The 16114-nt window shown below is 48.7% G+C and overlaps 1 protein-coding gene across 2 annotated transcripts; it reads right to left on the reverse strand.

Annotated features, from left to right (window-relative positions):
• Positions 1 to 13638: 13638 nt before the first annotated feature.
• MRPL46 (mitochondrial ribosomal protein L46) lies at positions 13639 to 16088 on the reverse strand. 2 transcript variants are annotated; one of them, XM_017805111.1, is made up of 4 exons: positions 15873 to 16088; positions 15370 to 15562; positions 14746 to 14919; positions 13639 to 14085 (listed from the first exon to the last, which is right to left on the reverse strand). In XM_017805111.1, the coding sequence occupies exons 1-4, from the start codon at positions 16083 to 16085 to the stop codon at positions 13835 to 13837; spliced, it is 831 nt and encodes a 276-aa protein (XP_017660600.1). In that variant the 5' UTR covers positions 16086 to 16088; the 3' UTR covers positions 13639 to 13834. The 2 variants fall into 2 exon arrangements, with proteins under 2 accessions (XP_017660600.1, XP_017660601.1); XM_017805112.1 differs by lacking the exon at positions 13639 to 14085 and adding an exon at positions 14443 to 14650.
• Between the last annotated feature and the right edge of the window lie 26 nt (positions 16089 to 16114).

Here is a 16114-nt window from a genome sequence, read left to right on the forward strand (position 1 = left end):
CACCATTTCAAGGAAAGACAAAAGGGCTCTTTCTTCATCAGCATTAACCTCAGGCAGCTCTCAAGAAAAATTCTGGGCAATTAGTGGAGCATAAGAAGATTTATAATTGAAATCTAGTTTGTAGCACTACAGGCAGCTCCCTCGAAAGACATTTCTCAGAAACCAAAAAAAGAGGGGAAGAAAATAATAGAGAGAGACAGAGGGGGAGAAGGAACTAGTTAAAGAGTTTTAAAATCTCACTGAAAACTCCATTTAGTTTAACATTGCATGATAGCTTTCATAATTCAGAACAAAGTGCAAAGCTCTTTAATGAGGCCATTAATGACCCTTTAATTTACTCCACCAGGGCTGAATTCATAAAACATTTATGTTCCATTTACACAGGATTTTCCTGAAACTCTTTGGGGCAAGTCACCATCACAGAGCAGGTGGGATGAAACAGAGGATTCTTCTTTTCTGTTCCCACTCTTCTTCACCCCAGTGCTGTAGATCCACATGGGACCCAGGAGGAAAAAGAGCCATTTTTTACTCCTCTGCATGATAAACAGATGCAGAGTGCTCACTTGGATTTCTGCTCTAGGAACTGTGAAACCCCTTCTAAGATCAAGCTGGGGCATCAACAACCAGCCTTAAAAGACATGTTTTTAAAAATCATTACAGCCCAATTCGTTACACACTTATGATATCAGATTTGCTCTTGGGGTAGCACTGTTGATCCCAGAACATCTGGGGAGATATGACTCCCCCAGCTTCCCAGGCTGCTTCCCACACTTAGAGTGGTGATGGAGGAAGGGATGGGGGGAGACTTAAAGAATGCAGGTATGTAGGTGAGTGCTGAGGCTGCTGAGGCTGACTGCTCTGCTTGCTGATGAGGGTGGGCTGGGCTGGGAGCTGCTGCCAGGCTGAGCAAAGGTGCCTGCTGGGCTGCTGGTAGAGGTGGTCACTGAGGTTGTCTCTTGGCATCTCAGTGTCTCCTGCCCCTGGCAGCTGTGGGAAGCTCAGAAAGCTGTCAAGGGCACATAGGGCAGCACCCTGAGGTGAGAATGGGCTGGTTCAGCACTTCCTGAAGGCCACACCTGAGCTGCAAGTGATGCTTCAGTCTGGTTGTCCCTCGACTCAAACTAAGCTATTTGTCTCTCCATGATTTTTTCTTCTGTTACAGATTGCAAGCAGGGAGAGACACCTAGGAATCTTTAATTGTTTGTATTGGCTGAAACATCTCTTTTTATTAAAAAAAACAAACAAGTCTTCCTAGTTTATTTCAAAGACCTCACTCTCATTTCTTCAGTAAATGTCAGTTTCTGAACATCTTCATATAAAAAGAGCCATTAATCATCCGAACAGGGTTCACAGCATCTTAATTTTGCTTTGACCAGCCTTCTCATATGCTTGCTCAGCTTTAGGACTTTTAAGCACTTCGATCTGCTTCTGGCTTTGACTTAAGGAGGGTTTGTTGCACCTGCAGACACAATATTCATGGCAAAATCAGGCGTACCAAGGTGTCAGCCCACAAGAGTCAGTCCCCCCAAAAGCCCTGCAGAGAGAGATAGGGAAGATGCTCTCAGGCTCTCGGAAGAGTAAGAAACTTGGAGCCCGTTGGAGAACGTGTCCAGAGTCAATATTTCCAATATCTATGAATGACAGCAACAGTCCATTCCTGATGGTCTGTGGAGCTGGGTGTCCCTACAGCTTGTGTCTGGTAAGATGTGGGGACACGGGCTCAGAGGGAGCTGCATTTTCCATATCACCTGCCTTCTCCCCCTCAAATTCAGGTTCGGTTGTCATTCTGTTTTCCTTCTTCGCCCCTTATTTTGCTGACGCAGGTTAGAAACCCAATGGACCATCAAGGTACTGACACCGCTTGCGTCCGTGCGGTTCATGAGTCATCCTCCTCGTTTCACAGCTAACAGGGCTGCTGACGCTGATGCCCTCAGAAAGGATACATCAGCAGGAGCATCAGTACCTCTGAAACCATGTCAGCACTCATCAGCAGCGGGCTGTGTGCACACTGGTTTGTTATTGTAGGGTCTCTTGTGTGCACCAGGTTCTACGCACCAGGTTTGTGGTTGTAGGGTCATTTTTCACTTCAGGGGAAGGAAGCAGAGAAAAAAGATTGCTTGACCTACTTGAATCATTCATGCAGAACTGCTCTGCAGCGTAGGGTCAAGTTTGTCAGAACACTTACATCACAAAAAGAAATTATGCCAAAAGAAACTTTAAACATGGACAAGGAAAAAAAAAAATAACTAAACCCTCACAGGTATACACTCCAACTTAGAGAAAAAAATGGACACAATTTTTCAAATATTCCAAGACCCTGACAGGACAAGAAGGGAATTGGTCCCAGTTCAAGTCCAAAGTGTCAGTAATGCAAGTGGTGTTGCAGGAGATCAGTGAATGGGAACCTACAGCAAGAAGAGGAGGCAAAATGGAAGTGGCTGCCCAAGGGACCAGTATACCCAGAAGCAACAGGTTACCCACTCTGAAGAGATACTCTCCATCCCAGCACAGAGGTGGGATTTGCTTAAGTGGAAGCATTTTGTGAACCACAGTAGCAGGAAAAGTCAAATTTCTTTGCTGAAATCACCCTCAAAGGAAAATGGAGAAGCAGGAAGTATGAGAGCAGCAGTGCTAACGGGAGCCATGGATGGAGCTCATGGGATCATTCCTGGGATGCTGTCTGGTGCAGTGACAGTTGACTGACAGAGAGCAGGGAAAGGAGCCAGTCTGAGCAGCATGGGGACCTCTTACTGTCCCACAGAGCTGCCTGCAGACCCGGATGCTCCAGGGGCTCTCAATCCCTTTGGCTCTATCAGCAGACTACTCTGGGCAGCTCCAGGAACAAGCTGCCTTAGTTCAATTGTTATTTGATTTCCAGAAACATCAACACAGGGATCCCATTCAAACTGGACCCTGGATTGTTTACTAAGCACAGGCTGTCATTTAGTTAGAAACACATGAGCTTTTATTATATTTCCCTGGAAAAAAACAATAGTTTAAACTAAGGGGGAAAATATTTAGTAAAAATCCTAAATTGCACTCACACAGAGGCTCTGATGTTTCATAACCACTCAGTTCCCTGCTCACCCATCCCAGTTTCCTGCTTAGCACATCTCTACTTACAAAGACCAGCTCTAGGGAAGCCTAGAGCCAAGGACTTGGGTTTGCTAAAGTTATCCATCTTGACAGCCACGTGGGGTCAAGACTTGCAGGCTATGAAGTAGAGGCAGGGTCCTGAAGCTTCCAATGTTTGCATCGATTTCTTAACATCTCCGTAGCTCACATGCCTCCAGGGCTCCAAGAGCCAAGACCTGGCAGCTACTGCCCTTGAGAGCACGCAGTACTTGAAGCCAACAGACACACCACCTGTACAAGGATCTTTTTATATTTTAGCTAAAACCAGAAGTGCAGAGTTTCAGCCACACTGAAAGACCCTTGCAATATATCCATGAGTGATCCAAGCTCCTCTGAGCAGTCCAAGATCTCTCTCCACCACTATAACAGTGCACAGACACTTGAGGATCATCATGTACCCACTTTCCTGCTACTGCTTTAAAACCTGCAGAAGAGGGCAGCTGAAGCACTAAAAGCCTCAATTTGGTCATTTTGACAGGCCCCAGGAGGTGGGCCAGTGCTCACAAGGTGTCTGTCCTACTGGTGGTGTTGATGCTGCCTGAAAATCAACAGGGTTTTGCAGCCAAACCACAAGGTACAAACAGGGAAGGATCAGCAGGCCTGTGGGAATGCCCTGTTTTCTTCAGTACGGCTGCTGGATCTTCTAATCAAGACTATCTGATACACTGATGTCATGCTAGTAATGGTATAACTCTATATCAGCCTAATGACACAATGGGTTTACAAAAGGAGCAGTAGATGCAGCAATACACATTCATGCTTGCTAATCCTTCATAAGCCTGTAATCCTGATTTTCTTTTCCAAATAATAAGTGCAGATCTATTAAGACCCTATCACTAGCTGCATGCTAAATTCCCCTCTTCCTGCCTGGAATCTGCAGTGTGCCCTACACATGGTGGGTCAGGGGAATGACATGTCATGCCCACCAGCTCTCAGCCCCTGTAATGATTGGAGTGGTGCTTGCTTGAAAATCCCATTCTGGGGTTTCTCCCTCACCTCTACCAGGGGGAGTACAAGGAAGCAACCACAGCTTCATTGTCACTTCACTTCCTTTCTGGAGGGTCTGAGGATGCCTTCTAGAGGGCATTTCTGCATCAAAATGAAATACATTTATTCACAGGCATGCAAGTAAGCAAGGGAATAACCAGCAGTGTTTGACAGACTCCTCCATCCAGCCCTGGCAGAGTTTTTCATCCCTTTCTTGACGATTGCGTCCCACTGCTGCCACATCCCCACCTTCACCAGCATCCCCAACCACGGACAGCTGCTTCCAGGGAGTCTTGGTATCAAACAACATTTCATAACCACTCCAGCCACTTCATGCAAACAAACTGGAAATAACCCTTCCAGGAGTGACAAAGTAATAGTCACTAATTACACAATTAATTTATTCTTTGGCACTAATAAAAAAAATTACTTTGTGTTTCAAAGCAGCAGGAAAAAAAGAATCTAAGGACTTGTTTAATTAAAACTACAATGTATTGGAAAATCAAGTAGTTCTAATGACACAGACAATGGTGCCATTTTATAAATAGTAATTAATTACCTATAGAAATGACACTTTCTTTTCTTTAAAGAAAAGAAAACAAACTTCTTTTCGTGTTGTTTTTCTTTTTTTATTTGCATGCAACTATCTTCAGGGCACAAAAATCCTGGGAGCTACCAACCTGGTTCTGTGTGCCATTCCTCAACTATGGGCAGAGGTGCTGTGTCCTCACCTCTCACATCCTGATCCCCCCACTGAGCACCAGTTGCAGAACTCCCTCCACAATCTCCCTCTGTCTGTAACAGCTGCTCTCCGTCCTGAGCTCCCAGCAAAAGCGGGCAACGGGGCAAAATGTGACTCCAGCCATGAAGAGCCACTGGGACAGAGCTGACAGGCAGAACAGCTACAGCCTTCTCTGGAGGGAGTCAAGGCATGGACTGTTAGCCCAGTGCTATATATATATATTATGCTTATAAGTCCTGATGTTAACCAATGTTATATATATATTTTAAGTATTCATGTATTCACAGCTATAAAGGCCTTTTCTCTACTTGAGCTAAATTGTATAACCGTGACCTATTGTCCCAGAAGGGTTTTTATTCATGTTAAATGGGTACTGAGATTAGAGTGCTCCTTGGTAGTAGGTACAGAAGCATTCTGGAGGAGACAGGAGAAGATAGATTGTTGTATTGAGGCTCAGCACAGAAACCAAAAACAGGAGAACCAAGCAGCTCTGCAGCCCAACTGGCTTCACATCTGAAAAATCGGCTGTGGGGTTGGAGTGGGGACAACAGAGCTCAGCACACACCCCTCACTCATTCACAAGTCCCCAATTCCAGTAGCTCCAACTTCCTATAGTGATGCCTCAGCACTCTCCAGTCCCATCTGTTCCCTGACCTGTGAGCCAAATTGGCCTTTGTGGTGCTGTCCATGGTGGTGCTTCACAAGTGCTGCACCTCTGACAGGTTCTTCCAGGAGCCTGCTCCTCCAGGACACCGTGCCTGCTTGTATTGCCCCTCATAAACAGTATGAATTGTCACTGGGTCCCTAGTACCCATGGGACCCTCCAGCCCCATCAATGAGCCCAGATGCACCTTGGTAGCTCCCAATTAATATACAAGGGGAAACACAAACTCCTTGGAAAAAGCTCTGCATCAGCATCCTACAAACTCCTGTGCCCTCATGCCTCCCTGCCCAGCCAGGAGATCACTGCAAGTCACGTCACTGAGACTGGCAGATCCCCTGCTCTGATCTTAACCTTTATCCAAGGCCAGGGAATCCCTCTGGTTTCAAGACTCATGGTCACATAGCCACCAGAGGTGACATATCCCCAGTCTGCCTGTTCATTCCCAGTGCACACCAAGGACAGCCTCAGTTCCTTAGAGACCTGTTACCTCCACACTGTCTTGTGAAGAAATCAGGACAAGGCTGGCCTGGGTGCTGGTGCCAGGATGCACAGTGCTGGCCAGGGATGCTGGTGACCCCTCGCCAGCTCTGATACTCCAGTCACTCTAACACAGTCAGGGTGGAAGCAGCAGTGAGCTGGCTGCTGGCTGTTATGCTGGTGCCAGATGGTGGATGAGATTAAAAGAATTTGATTTTCGAATAATCCATAAACCTGGCTGAGCTAATGTCGTTTCATATGCATTATCTTGTAATCCCAGGGAAGAGAACGTTTCAGAGCAAAGAGCCTTATTCTCCCTTCCTGCAAGGACTCTAACAAGCTATAGATAATCCCCTTTTTGTTGGAAGGTGCTTACAGGGGACCTACAACACCCACAGTGTGGCACAGGGGCTGCAGCTCTGTGCTTGTGCCTGTGAACAGGACAGCCAGGCATCCAGCACCACGGGCTGTCTTGCCCTAAGCTTTGTAGGGGTGGGACCAGCACATAGCAGGGCCCAGGGACAGCTGAACTCAGACCTCTGACCAGCAGAGGAGGGATTTTACCACTCCTGCCTCCTCGAAGTGCATAGGACCCCATGCTGCACCACTAGGGTAGAAGAGGGGGATACATATATTCTTCTAGGTAAGTACTTTTGTGTGCACTTCTGGGGATAAACCCCCAAAGCCCAACCCAAGTAAATCAAAAGCATGCTGTGCCACCTTGGAAACAGGATCAGGCCCTCCCTGGTGACTGAACCCCACAGCCAGGTCTGGTGACCACCTTTCCTCTCGCAAGGTGAGGGACAGCATCCAGCTGAAACCTGGACACTGCTGGAAACACTTCCACTGCCCTCTCCAAAGCAACTGCTGCACAACCAGGGTTATAGGAAATTCATCCTCAGGGATTTCTTAACTTCTCATTGCCTGTGTCAAACACCCACAATCATTTTTTGCCCCTATCCTTACCCTCTGTGGATGCAACCCTTCTGCACTTCCATCCCTCCCTAACCCTCACACAGAGCCCTGGGCAGCCCTCACAACCTGCCTGCCATCCACCCTCCAGGCTCAGATGCTGCCTACCTGCTGCCTGTGTCTTTTCTCTGCACTAGAGATTCCTTGGAGTCTCTCGCTACTTGTCAAGCCTCAGTGGAGCAAAGACAACTGTCTGCCAATCACTGGGATCCTTCAACATGCAAGGCATAAGCTTGAGCACAGCAGTTAAAAATTGTTGATCCTTATTCCATGCTTCAGGTTCCCACGTTGAAGCATGCGAGAGCTAGAGGAGGAGGTGATTTTAAGGGGAAAGGGAAGTAAAACTCCACAGATAGGATTTCCCAGTCACTGCCTGCCATCTAGTGCCTAGCACCGAGCTGTTACATGGGCAGCAAGTGACATCCACCTCCATCCTCGGGGGAATTTAGGTCTTAAATTAGAGCCAGTGACATTCAAGCATCGAGCTACCAGTGCTGATAGTTGCCTACCGTGTTCCTCAGTCTGGGCGAGGGCCAGGGAGAGGAGTTCGGAGTCAAATAGCCCAAATCCTGGTGGGACCTGTCAGTGAAAACAGCATGGGAGTGAGGGGAGGCGATGCTGTGTGTGCCTGCCTGGGTTGTGACACAATGCCTGGCTACAAGGAGCTCACTAAATACAACATGTCTCTCTTCGCTGCACGCCGCTACCTTCAAGGTCACATCGCCGTCGTCAGCAGCTCCGATCGAAGCAGTGCAAACAGGCATTGTGTGAAGAGTGCCACAGACAGGCTAAAAACAGAGACATGAAGCACGAGGTAAAGGGGTGAAGGGTGAGGCTTCTCAGCTGCGCAGAAGACTGAAAACTTACAGAGAATCAGGAAACAAACAAAAGTAATCAAGAAACACTGACTTGGTGACTTGGGATATTCTGGCACTTGGACACACCACTGGAGTTTCCTGCCCGGTTCAATCCATGGGCAACCATTTCAACAGGAACACAGTCCCTACCAACCACTTGTAGCCTTTGGGTTAGCACCAACAGCAGGTGCTTTGGAGTGGTTTATAGGTCCTCAGGCAATCTGGGGGGCTAATGCTCTCCCTCCCCTTCCTTCAGTAGGGATATACCTGTGTTCACCTTAGGGGGTGCCTGGCAGCTTCTTGCCCCTCTGAAAGGGCTCTGATACCTACCTGCCCACAAAGGCAGGAGAGAGCAGGCAAGACACCTACAGCTCACCATACTCCTGCTTTCAGGCAGAGAAAATGAAGGAATATGAAATCCAGAAGGATGTGGGACAGGTATGTCCACCTTGCTCACTGCCTCCAGCCCCTGCTAGCTCAGGAGCCTCTAGCACGCTGCTGGAAGGCACCGTCTGCTGCACCACATCCCTAAGCAGGGGCGAGACTGGATGTTGAGCTTTGAGTGCTGGTGGAGCAGAAAAGTGGCTCCCCACAGGCACCACATCCAGCAGTCACCCGACCCACCCCCTGAAATGGGGAACTCACTGCCCCTACACACAGGGCACTGGTGGGATCAGACACCCCGAAAGCCCAGCCTCCCTCCTCTCCAAGGCTCTTATCATTTGGCTGCCCACTCCCTATGGCATGCCACTGCTTCCCTTGAGCTCATCCCAACATTTGCAGCCCGTGCCATTTGGTAGTAGCACAGCTTGAGAATTCTTGCAGTTGCTGTTCTGCAGAGCGGGGCATTGGGTCTGACACACTTGGGCTGCATGGGGCATTTGGAAAAGGCAGGCAGAGCAGGGCAGCAGCTTCCAAACACACAGAACCAGACTGACTGATTAGCACATGGCTCTCATTTCCTCCAATGCTTCCAGAAAAGCAATAGGCGACATTAACAAAAGGATTACTCAGAATTCAAAAGTAAATGGGATTTGTGACCCATTATATTAACTGGGGACTGGGAAAGCCCTACAGAGAGAGAACACTGCCAGCAGGTCACCAAACCAATTATTAAGAGCTCACAGATCACGAAAGTAGAGATATACACACATCAAGATAAATTTCTATTTGCCTGCAGAAGCAGGATGCTGGCTGAGCCACCCTCCCAACCCAGTGTGGTTTTTCTACGTGCCCATTAAACCTGGATTATATCTAGTTATTTCCCCCAATAATTCACTCACCCCACAGGTTTAATGCTGTGGAATAACATTTGGGAGGGTAAAACCTGAAAGGAGAAATGTAATGGTCGTAATTACTTTGATAGATGAGAGAGTGCAGAAAGCGGGCAGGCAGCACGTGATGGGAGCAGGACAGTAGCACACACTCACCCCTGGCATCACTCACCGTCCTCCCAGCAGCAGTGCTGGCCCGTGCCTTGTGTCCCAGTGTCCCCAGCTTCCCTCTGCCCAGATGCTTGAGAGGCAGAGCAGCCTCTCAGAAGATAATCTGCCTTCGACATCAGCTCTCACCTTAAACTCCATCAGAGATCAGCTTAAACTGCAAATTGCTCAGTGAAAAATCTCTTTCTAAACTTCTGCCTCAGCCAGTTATGACATTGGAAGTTCATGGTAGACAGGTAAAGGGACAGGTCCTGCCAGCACACTGTCCTGCTTCTGGAGTGGCCTGTGATAGTGAGTCCTAAAGCCTTGTACACCCTGCGTTAGGGCTTTGTTGCCTTTCCTCGGTTTTGAAGAAGCTTCATTTTTATGTTGCTGAACAACCCTTCATATTTCAACTGAAAAACGCCCCTGGGTCTCCAAGCATTGCCTATGAAGTCCCAACAAAGGATTCTATACCCCCCAAGATCTGTTAGGGAAAAGTAGCCTTGACAGAAAGCTGTAGCTGGAACTATCTGAAGGGCGTTCCTGCTGTCAGCATTTCATACTCACCTCACAAATTCCTGGCTTTCCTTTTCGTGGGCTTGGTGTCAAGGATAGGGTATTATGAACAAAGTTTCTGGGGTAATTTTACCCTGAGTACAAGTTTCCCAGCAGCACCCCTTCTTTTATATCCATTCTTACCTTTGTAGAGATTCACTCAAGCATTGCCTTCTGCTTGCCCCACTGTGCATCCTTCCAACATGCTGGTTATGCCAACACACAGGGGTGATTTCAAAAGAAAAGGGAGGTAAAAGGTGTCCTGAAAACAAAAGGATGGGACAGAATCCACTCATGCCACTGCTGATCTCAACCAGATTTTCCACACAACTTTCTGCTGGGTCTCTGGGCTGCCATGAGCAGAGCAACCCCATGCTGCATCCCCTGCAGGCAGCAGAGCACAGCAGGAAAGGGTAGTGCTTGCAGAAATCCCAGGCACTACTAGAAAAATTCCCTCCAAAGACACAGATCCCTTCCAACACAAGCACAGGAGCTTGAACAGAACAAAGGCAAAGTGACTGATGCTTCTGGAGATGCTTCATCCTCCACGACAGGGAGCAAGCCCAAAGGCTACACCAGCTGGGACAGCATAACTCCCACCTTCCCTGAGCCAGCCCACCCCTTGCCCCAGCAGTGAAGGATACCACAGGTTCTCCCTGCACCCAGCAGCTCTCCCTGCTCGAACAAGCTCACAGCTGCGTTTGGGAAAAACAGCAGCTCCCCTCCTACAGGTTTTCAGAGAACAGTAAGCCACTTAGCCTGTGATTCCAACAGCCTCTCCTGGCTCCACACATATTTATCTTCTCCATTTTGAAGCCTTTGGTTGCTCGGGGCCAGCCAGGAGGAGCAACAAACAGCAGCTTCCCATTATGTGGGAAAGCATGCAGTTCTGAACAGTTCACAGAACATGTGAGCACTAACCCCCAAAACTCACATAGACAGGGAGGGATGTCAGCTAGGGAATGATTTTGTAGGAGAAGTAGAGGAAAACTATCTGTGAAGCTGAAAAGCAGTTTTATTAGCACTTGTTATCTCTCCTCCACTGGAGGGGAGTACTAGCATCAACTTGCCACAAAAAAACCCTTCATCTCCCTCTTCTAACATGATGGCTTAAGCAATGGCTTAGATGCTTAAATGCTGGTGTTTTAGGTTGCAATTGATCCTTCCATTTGTTTCTGCTCATGGTAACTTTTAGCAACAGCTGCTGGACTCTATCACACCAGGGAAAGGGCATTTGAGATGCTTCCTTCCCCCTGGGAGGGGGGAAAGGATTTGGCTTTTGTTTATGACCCTCATGAATGGAAGCGTCCTGTGCCAAAAATGGCTTTGAGGAGCAGAAAGGCCCCCCAGTCTGACCACATCCCAGCTTCCTCCCCCCGTGTGCACAGTCAGGGGAAGGTAACACTCTGCTGCCAGGCTGGGAGCACTGATCTTACACTGGACTCCTCAGATGAGCCCCGCGTTGCTGCTCTCAGCGAGGAGTCACAGGTCCTTTCCAAAACTCCTCTCTCCGGTGAACACTTCACAGGAGAGCTCTTCAATTGATCTGACTGTGCCTTGCACTGAAGTACCACAGCAAATTCAGTCCTTTTCACAAGCACTTGCTACACCTTCAGGTTCTGGCAGAAAGATCTCACGTGAGGAGGCTTTTGCCCAGGCGAAAAAAAACCTCCAGGCTCTGGGTGCAAACAAGCTCCAGCCTCTCTCTACACCCAGGCAAAGACTCACAGAGGTCTCCATTGCTTTCTCAAGGGGAGTTTTTTGTTTCATGCTAAACAAAAGTGAAATCCTCCCCCAGCAATTTGTGCTGGACTGCAGGAGGCACACTTGGCTGCAGCAGCTCTCACCCAGCCATGACACAACAGCTTTCTTCTGCTCTCTCAGAAAAGGTTTTGTGCTACTCTTTCAGTGGCTATCAGCAAAATATATCCCACCAGCCTGCCTGCTCAGGTTTATACAACTACAGCTATGGGTACAGGTTTGCACTGTGTGGAGCCACCAAGCTCCCAAAAGAAAAGAACAGCCTACTGCTGTGACCTACTGCAGGACTCTGGGAGTAGAGGAAGTGAGACGACCTCAAACCATTCTCTAGGAAACCATCACGATATCCTCCTACCTTCCCTCTCACTGAGGCCAGAGAAGAAAACAGGCCACACACAAGAAATGTGGGAAAGGGCCCAACTTGCAGGATCTGGGATTGTTTGCAGCAACTGGCTGAGGGTTTTTAAATAAAATCGACTGCAGGGAAAAATCAAAAAAAGCTTTCAGTACAGCTTTTTCTTTCTTTTGTGCTCATGCTTTTGAGAACAAATAAGCACTGATTAAACAGCATTTTAGATGTTTTAAAAGTTTTATTCCAGCAAAAACCTCCTTTTGGCATAGGAAACAGGGTAGAGACCTTGGCAAAGGGAATGCCCTAAGCCTGCGTCCTATGGAGCCAGTGACAGCATGAAACAAGAGTGGCAGAGAAAAGCCTAATCCTGTGCTGACTGCACCCACAGCCCCCCAGGTGGGGAACAACCTGAGGGGAAGGACTCACCTCTCCCCACTGCAGGAGCTTCCAGTCCTGGAGAAGGCAATAGTGCTGACCTCAGAGAGCAGCCAAAGTATCTACAGTTTTTCAGGCACATATTTTGCTCCACCTGCATTTCCCCTTTGCCACTGAACTCTGCTGCAGACTCAGCCTCCTTGCCAGGCCTGCAAGGGTGCCTCCAGGAACAGTTTTGTTGGTTGGTAATTTATGGGAAACCTGCAGCTCCCAAACTGTCCAGTGTAAGAAAATGCAAGGTTGATGTGCTCCCTCCCTACCCTGATGGCTAGCAGAATGATTAAGGATAGCTTTAATTTGAGGTCTGCAGCTCAACAGCTCCCAAAGGATTGACAAAATACATAGAGCAATCTCCAGTTCCACCTCTGGAGGCCAAAGTCTCTCTGGATGATTAACAACAGCTATTTCCTCCCTCTCTCCCTGCCACTGGAGGAGGCTGATTCCCTGCAAGGTCCAGCCAGCACTCTGACTACCAAACAGCAACATTTACAACCAGAAAAAACTTCCAGGAACAGAACTGGCCCCAGAGGGGTAAGGTAGCACCACACAAACCCAGGATAGATCTTCTAATAAAGAAATCAGGGTAATAGGGTCAGGCTTCCCGAGGCAGACCTAGCTGGGCTGGGTTAGCAGTGCTGGCCTAATGCAGTGGGAATGGGAGTTGAGAACTCCCTACAAACATCTTTGAGGCTGCTCCCACAACACAGTAATGCTATAACAGCCTTCCCCTTCTAGAACAGCCTCCCAGCCCAGACAGGGAGCTGCTGCTGCTGCTGTTACCCTCCTTCAGTGTCTGTTGCTGAGGCTCAAGGGGAGGCAGTGTGGGTGGGAAATCAGCATTCGTCTGAAGAATGAGCTGCTGCCTATTTCTCACAGATCCATGTCCTCCACAGCCGCTGCGTATCGAGTCGAGGCCAGAGGCAGCTCCAATGCAGATTAAATGTTAGTAAGCTGTGAATATCCCAGCTTCCATCCTCCCCAGAAACCTACCTTGCCCTGGCTGGTGTCCATGAGGGTTTGTTCTCATCTGGACACAGAGACAACCCTCCAGTGCTGCTCTTACCAGACAGCAGGTACTAGAGACAAGCATTAGCCACTGCAAGGAGAAACCATTTGAGCTTGAGCCTGTGACAGGAGTCTGGGGAGGAAAGCGAGCCTCCCGGGTACCACAACCCCAGGGAATCACACTCTTGGGAGAGGGAAAGATCACAACATGCATTTCCAGAAGAGGTGGAGGAGGAGGATTCAACAAGAGCAAAGAACTCCCTCAGGAAAACTTCACTTCCGAGTATAAGTTTTAATATTTATTCAGTACAGGGCCAGTGAAGAGAACTGAGAAATAAGGCAAAGGCAAATTATCCTCCAGAGCCTAAGTTAACATCTCATACACACAGACCATGCAAAGCAGCAGCCGTGCTCCTCCCTGGAGCCATGTCCCACATCTTCCCCATCTGCTGGAGCACAGCCCGTCGCTTACAAGTCCAGGAGGAATCGATCGACTTTTTTCAGGTATTCCGGCTTCAGGTAATCTCCCAGCTCGTTCTTTGTGACCCATAGGTAATCTGCCTTCAGCTCTGTCTGGGTAAAATCAGTGCTCTGCAGGAAGGCTTTGAAGAAGAAGACTTTGGCTCCCACATTATCCTCAGTCCTGATGGCCCTGGGGAACTTATACTTGTAAATCCCATATGGTGCATTCCCCAGGATTTTGGCTTGAATGTGATCTCCTGCAACACCCCAGCAATGCAAGAGAAAAAAAAGAGACATAAGAACACACAGCAACAGTATCTGCTCTCCTGTATAACAAAAAGGAACCATAAGCCACTCCTTGCCTCTGGTTCAGACTGATTGTTTCCTCTGTGGCAGAAATACTGACAACTGTGAGCCTTTTCTCATGAGGAAACTGCTCATTTGGAGACCAGCAAGTCCTCTCAGAGTGGGAGAGGGTACCAAGCTTTGCCAACCCACAGTGAAAAGTAAGGACACATGGGTTTGCCATCATCACCCATCTGCTGCAAAAGCTATCACACAGCACCGAGAGGGAAAGAGAAGCCATATACCTGGAGCAAGCCCAGACATTCAGAGGGTGTCTGGTGATGCTCCAGAATCAGATCAACTGGCACTGCTTGCTGCTTGTGGCAGCCAGAGATCTCAACTCACAGCTCTCTGCCAGCCCTCCACATGCTGCAGTACAGAGCCGATTACCCTGCATCTTCCCAAAAAAGTCTGCCCCACTGAGCTCCATCCCTCTGCCATGAAATGCTTTTTCCCAGCAGGTGGCAAGCAATTTCACTACAGCAGATGACAAAAATCTCTCAGACAGGGCACAGGAAGAAAACTACTGGGACAAAGAAGAGGGAGGGTCAAGCACAGGGCAGACTACATACCCAAAAACGTAGCCATGGCTCGCTCAGCTGTGCTTCGCAGAGTCTCTCCAGGCTGCCATTCTGCTTGAGGCAGGAGCCACAGCTCCTGGTTACCAATTTTCTGTTTCACCAGAAGCATCAGGTTACTGTCCAGCTTCCTGTTCAGTGATGTTCGAATGTTCTTTTTATCAGCATCTGCCAAAAACCAACATAAGCTGGAACAAGACAAAAATCTAGACAGGAGTGCTCTCAGTTGCTCAGGAAATCAACGAAGGATTCAGCTGGAAACCACTCCTGTTTCAATTCCAGAAGGAATTTATAGCAAACAGTCTGGACCCCTACCTTGACAAAAATCAGCAAGAGAACTAAACAGAGCTTAGGAACCAAGTGACCAAACATTTCTCTTGTCTGGAAACAACATCTATTTTCGTCATTTTGCTCTGGTAAAGCTGAACACGCACATTTTTTTGGTGTGGGAATGCTGATCTCCCTGTCAGTTAATTGCTCATGTGCTAATGGTGCTACCACGGAGTAAAGACTCTCTTTAAAGCAAAAAAGACTCAAAAATGCCTTCCTTCTACTGAATTGCACTCCGTTTGGCAAACAGTCTGGGTGTTCTTACCCACCAGAAACTTCAGCCTGTACCTGTTATCCGTGGAGCAGGTTTGAACCGCAGAAATTTCTGTTCCCACTTATCCTCCAGGTCTTGAGCCATGATAACCGTCTGGCCAGTCGCTTCATCATCATCATACAGGCTTTCCTTCCTCCTCTTGAGCCGCTCCTCCTCCTCCAGCTTACGGACTTCATGATCCGAGTAGTGGCTTTTCTCCAGCTCTATCTAGAAGGGCAACATAAAGAATTCTTGAGCCACAGCACTACGGGTGTTAGCAAGCTGAATTGTTTCCACCTCAGCGAACACAAGATAATGGGAATTTCCCTGAGGTTGAGCAGGGCTTCCCTGTTTGCAGCAAGAGCACCTAACAGGGACACCACCAACACCCACATAATGTAGTGCAAATAGCATACAGCGCACTCGGGAAGCAACATCAGACTGTGTGTGCAAGGCCACCAGCCCCTGATGCTCCTCTCCCCTCATTCCCGAGGGCCCCATTTCCCCACCAACACTCCCCACCACCAGCCCCCTCTACCTGCCCCATAAGCGCCATCATCTCCTCCTCCTCCTTCTCCAGAGGCTGCGTGATCCGGGGAAGCCTCAGCAAGCACATCGCGCCGAAAAGCCTCCACGGGCGGCGAGCAGCAGCAGCAGCAGCAGCAGCAGCGCTGCAAGCCCACCGAGCCGGACCCGCCGCCCGCTGCCCGAGGGGCGCCGCCATCACGCGCGTCCCACAATGCCCCGCCATGTTCCCTCCCCGCTCCCGTCGTGCTCCGC

Source organism: Lepidothrix coronata, unplaced genomic scaffold (genome assembly GCF_001604755.1).
Source record: "Lepidothrix coronata isolate B3197 unplaced genomic scaffold, Lepidothrix_coronata-1.0 Scaffold11, whole genome shotgun sequence".
Taxonomy (NCBI): domain Eukaryota; kingdom Metazoa; phylum Chordata; class Aves; order Passeriformes; family Pipridae; genus Lepidothrix; species Lepidothrix coronata.